The sequence below is a fragment of the Rhinopithecus roxellana genome, chromosome 7 (genome assembly GCF_007565055.1).
Source record: "Rhinopithecus roxellana isolate Shanxi Qingling chromosome 7, ASM756505v1, whole genome shotgun sequence".
Classification (NCBI taxonomy): domain Eukaryota; kingdom Metazoa; phylum Chordata; class Mammalia; order Primates; family Cercopithecidae; genus Rhinopithecus; species Rhinopithecus roxellana.
This window is the reverse complement of record NC_044555.1, coordinates 75,398,834-75,404,645: the sequence shown is the minus strand read 5'-3', so window position 1 is coordinate 75,404,645 and position 5,812 is coordinate 75,398,834. Positions and strand designations below refer to the sequence as shown.

General features: G+C 42.8%; 1 protein-coding gene across 1 annotated transcript; it reads right to left on the bottom strand.

Annotated features, from left to right (window-relative positions):
- Positions 1-386: 386 nt before the first annotated feature.
- Positions 387-1,370, bottom strand: CLDN34 (claudin 34). The gene has a single exon (XM_010352863.2). It carries the CDS (start codon positions 1,368-1,370, stop codon positions 726-728), a length of 645 nt encoding a protein of 214 aa, XP_010351165.1. The 3' UTR covers positions 387-725.
- Positions 1,371-5,812: the final 4,442 nt, after the last annotated feature.

The window sequence follows — 5,812 nt, the reverse complement described above, 5'->3', positions numbered from 1 at the left end:
TGGTAGGGAGATGTTATTACCATTACACAGAAAAGAAAGTCCATTCTTGTTTTTTTATTGCAGTTTTTTTTTTTAAAGAGATGGGGCCTTGCCATATGGCCCAGGCTGGAGTGCAGTGGTGCCGTCATGTCTCACTGGAGCCTCCAACTTCTGGGCTCAAGTGATCCTCCCACTTCAGTCTCCCAAGTAACTAGAATCACAGCCACGCACCACCACACTCAGCTTTTTTTTTTTTTTTTCTTGTAGAGACCAGGTCTTGCTATGCTGCCTAGGCTTGTCTTAAACTCCTGGCCTCAAGTGATCCTCCCACTTCAGCCTCCCAAAGTTCTGGGATTACAGGCCTAACTCACCATGCCCGGCCTATGATTGTTTGCAGCAAAAGTTTGAGAGGGAAATGTTAAAAGTTAATGTACTCAGAAACTCTTATTTCCCTACCCTGAGTTTCTAGGGTTATTTGCTTTAGCCAACAATAATTAAAATTCAGATGCAATAAGACCAACTGGCAGGTGGGAAGACTTTCAAATAAAAGTTCTCAATTCAACGAGCAAATCAGTGAACCACATTCAGATACACAAGACAACAGAAGGAGACAGTTGGCCACCTTCTGTCCCAAACTACACATGCATGGTCTTGAGTCGTTGGAAATATTTGGTAGAGCATGCTAATAACATTTTCCATAAACTCCCAGAAATCTTGGATTTGCAAAGCCAATGCAACCAGGAAATTCACGTTTCTGAAATATCAGGATGCACTTGGCAGTACAGGGGACATTTGTAAAATAGAGAAAACATCCCAGTTAACAGCATAGGCAAGACACCTATCCCTGCCACTTGAATGGCAGTGCCAACTTCCTGCACATCTGGCTTGAAGGGCATTTGGAGAGATGGCGGGAAGGTGATTCCCCATGAGTTTATGATGGCATCGTAGTTCTGGAGCACAGCAATTAAGATAAAGACACCAGCAGCAATGTTGAAAATTCCTGAAACAATGAATGAATTGTAGGTGTACTCCTCAAATATTTTCACAGACATGTTTCTAAGTGCAAAGATGTTAAAGGCTCTCCCGAAGAATCCGAAAATGCTGGCAGTCAGTAGGAAGCGTTGAGCCATGTAAATTTCAAAAGGGAGAAAGGTGTCCTGGTAGCTGTATCGGTAACAGAATTTGGTTGTGGTGCTGTTGGTGCGATGCTGGTAAATGCAGACTCTAAATATTCCCACGCAGGCGATCCCAGGGGGGTAGAGCGGGGTGTCTTTCATGTACCATATTCGCCACTCCACAAGGCCCATGGACGTAGAGGAGAGGATCCATCCTATGGTGGTAAGGGCGAAGACTGAAAATTGGCAGTTGGCACTGTTGCAGAACCAGAACATGGTGGCAGTGCACCCAGGAAACTACAAACAAATATAGAGCATGGTGAGGGGGGGATCCTGGGACCTGGGACAGCCTCCCAGGTGTTGTATTGGAGAAAGGAGACACTAGACTCTCTTGCTCTGCTAGTGCGAGTGCAGTCTGAGCAAACTTTGTGCAGGGCTGCTCCACAATATTTCCCAAAAGCCTTAAAATGCACACACCTTCAGACTGGCAGTTCCACTTCTGGGCATTGGTGCAAAGACATAAATAAGGTTGGCCACAAATCTGTAGCCACAAAGATGGCCATCACAGCATTGTGTGTAATATTGGAAACTGGGAAACAGCATCAAGTCCAACAATAGGGCATGGTGAAAGAATTTATGCTATGTCTACGCGATGGAGCTATACGCCAACATTGACAATACAAATGGAATCATACAAGGTGTAATAGTTTTGTGTGGCTCTTTTCACACGGCACAGTTTCAAGGATCATCCATGTTGTAGCAGGTATGAGAAGGTTGTCCCTTTTCATTGCTGAATGGTGTTCCGTTGTGTGGATAGACCAGTTTGTTCATTCATCAGGTTTTGGACATTTGGGTTGGTGCCATATTTTGGCTATTATAAATAATGCTGTCATGAACACTTGAATATAAAAGTTTGTATGGGCATATGTCCTTGTTTATCTGGTGTAGATGCCCAGGAGTGAAATTGGTGGTTCATATCGTAAGTGCACATTTAACTTTTTATAAATTGCTAAACTGTTTTCCCACGTGGCTGCACCATTTTGTATTCCCACCAGCAATGATGGAGGTTCCAGTTTCTCCATATTTTCTCCAACATTTGGTATTTTTAATGTTTTTCATGACAGCCATTCTAGTTGCCATTCTATGTGACCAAAAGGGAGGTGTCCATAATATTTCAAATACAAAGTACATGTTTCAAAATAATATGTATGATATAATCATAGATACAAATGGAACGGAAAGTCTATATCCTAAGCTATTAGGAGACATTTTTAAATGGGTTTGAGAGATTCTGAGTTTTTTCTAAGCTATTTGGATTGTGAAGGGTCACACACATATAGAAAAGCACACAAGTGTGCAGCTCAATTAATGATGATGGGGTGAACACCCATGGAGCCACCATTGCATTTCAGATACACAGTATTCCCACTTCCTTGCTTGCTTTCATAGTTTTATCATCTCAGCATGCATCCCCACACACCTTACCTCTATTTTGCCTGTTTTTCAAAATGGGGATCATATGGTCAATGCTTTTGTGTGACTGGTTTCTTTCACGCAATGTTGTGTCCATTTATGACACTCAGATTATAATTTTTTAATGGTGCCTGGCTGTTCAGTATTTTTAAATATTTCTGCAATAAGCATGATTATTTAAAATAAGAAAACAATAAAAAATATTTCATGAAACAGTTGTCTCAGGAAACTTGCCTGAGCCCAGGAGTTTGAGACCAGTCTGGACAACATAGCAAGACCCTGTCTCCAATAAAAAAATTGTCAAGCAATGGAAGATTGATTAATTTGAGTACATAAATACACTTTACTACCTAGTATATGTTAAAGTGAAGCCATTCATTTATTATAATACTTTGCAGATAGTAGAAAAAGATTTAGTAACATGGGAAAATGTCCATGGTGCATTGAATCTAAAATGCAGGTAACAAACTCGTTAGTATATATAGTAGTATAATCTTATTTTTGCCTATCATAAAATATGCTGGGAAGATAAAATGAGATGCATCTAAATATTAGGATTACTGATTTTTCTTTTCATGTCTTAAAGTATATTACTTTTTTAATTGGAAAAAAATGGTGAGCATAGAGAGATACAAACATAAAAGTGTATTAATTAATTATTATCAAGAATAAGGCCAGGCATGGTGCTCACGCCTGTAATCCCAGCACTTTGGGAGGCCAAATAGGGCAGATCTCTTGAGGTCAGGAGTTTGAGCCCAGCTTGGCCAACATGGTAAAACCCCGTCTCTGCTAAAAATACAAAAATTAGCCAGGTGTGGTGGTGCACGCCTGTAGTCTCAACTATTTGGGAGGCTGAGTCAGGAGAATCACTTGAACTCAGGAATCGTAGGCTGCAGTGAGCAGAGATAGCACCACTACACTCCAGCCTGGGCAACAGAGCGAGACTCTGTCTCAAAAAAAAAAATTATTATCAAGAGTAATAAAAACATGGGTGTCTCCTGACCCAATCTCCCACTTCTTGGAATTAATTCTAGTGGACAAATCAGAGAAATGGGATCAAAGTGTCTGGGCACTGATGCTCACCAGGGGTGTTGTTGACACTAGGAATAAGAGAAATCTGGAGACAAGTAATATGTGAAGCAATACGGATGCTTAAGTACATTTCATAATTCCAGGTGATATAGCATATTATTCAACCATTTACAATGAAGTCTTCAAAAGCATTTTAATGACAGGAAATTGCCACTGTTTGCTAAGTGGGAAAAGGATGCAAAAGAATGTATAAATATACATGTTGTTTTACATATATATATGTGTGTGTGTGTTTGTGTGTCTCTTTGTGTGTCTGTATGTGTGTATTTGTGTGTCTCCTTGTGTGTGTGTTTGTGTGTGTGTGTGTGTGTAGTTGTATGCCGCCAGTTTTGTTTTTAAAAGACACCCACATGTGGCCGGTCGCGGTGGCTCACGCCTGTAATCCCAGCACTTTGGGAGGCCGAGATGGGTGGATCATGAGGTCAGGAGAGCGAGACCATCCTGGCTAACATGGTGAAACCCTGTCTCTACTAAAAAAAAATACAAAAAAGTAGCCGGGCATGGTGGTGGGCGCCTGTAGTTCCAGCTACTCGGGAGGCTGAGGCAGGAGAATGGCGTGAACCTAGGAGGCAGACCTTGCAGTGAGCCGAGATCTCACCACTGCACTCCAGCCTGGGCAACAGAGTGAGACTCCGTCTCAAAAAAAAAAAAAAAAAAAAAAAAAAGACACCCACATGTATATGCAGAAAACTTTGAAAGTCTCTCCTGGGTGCTGGGAAGGGTGCAGAGGAGTAGCTCACATACCTCTCCCGAATCCCCAAGGAAGATCCACTCTGGAAAGAGATACTCATTTTTAAGTGACGAATAAAGATGGGATGAAATAGACATTGTGAGTAGAAGGAAGGAAGAAAGGAAGGAAGGAAGGGAGGGAGGGAGGGAGGGAGGGAGGAATAAAGGAAGGAAGGAAGGAAGGAAGGAAGGAAGGAAGGAAGGAAGGAAGGAAGGAAGGAAGGAAGGAAGGAAGGAAAGAAGGAAGTGGGGGAGGGAGGGAGGGAGAAATGAAAGGGCAGGAGGGAGGGAGGGAGGGAGGAAGGGAGGCAGGAAGGGAGGGAGGGAGGGAGGAAAGAAAGAATTAAGTACATTTCATAATTCCAGGTGATATAGCATATTATTCATGATACATGAACATTGAGGGTCTGAACTTTATCGAGGAGGCACGCTGGGGAGGGATGGGTCAGAGGTTGTTCCAGGCTGATGTCAGAGATCCCTCCTAATGGCCAGAACATTCCTGGCAGATGCCACATTTATAGCATCATTCTTTTTGGCAAGATAATCTTGAACAAATGATTATTATTATTATTGAGACAGAGTCTCACTCTGTCTCCCAGATTGGAGTGCAGTGAAGTGATCATAGCTCAATCAGCCTCAACCTGCTGGGCGAAAACCATCCTCCCACCTCAGCCTCCCAAGTAGCTGGGACCACAGGCGTGTCCCACCACACTCAGCTAATTTCTTTTTGTATTTTTTTGTAGTCTTGTTATGTTGCCCAGGCTGGTCTTAAACTCCTGGGTTCAAATGATCCTCCCACCTCGGCCTCCCAAAGTGCTAGGATTATAGGCATGAACCACTGTGCCTGGCTCAATAACTGTATTTCAAAATAAGTGTAATCCTGGGCATCTTGTTTTTGCATCTTTTCTGGAAAAAGGTCCGTAGGCTTCGCTAGGTATCAAACAGGTTCATACACAATAGAGATATCCTTTTTTGGCATATTTCGAGATGGCTCTTCAGAGAAGATGCAGACATAGGAATAGCCCTGTGTGGAGACAAGTGACTCCATCTTGAATGCTAATCCAGCAGTGTTGACTTTCTATTAACGCCAGTCCTGTGAAGGCCTCCTGATTCCTACTTTATTTACCATCCTTAGTGTAAGAACATATACTCACTATAAATATAAATTTTTTTTTGAGACAGAGTCTTGCTCTGTCACCCAAGGCTGGAGTGCAGTGGTGTGTGATCTCCGGACACTGCAAGCCCTCCCGGGTTTCAGCGAGTCTCCCGCGTTAGCCTCAGGTGGGTGGATCACCTGAGGTCAGAAGTTTGAGACCAGCCTGTCCAACATGGTGAAACCCTGTCTCTGCTAAAAATACAAAAATTAGCTGGGTGTGGTGGTGCGCACCTGTAGTCCTAGCTACTCGAGAGGCTGAGGCAGGAGA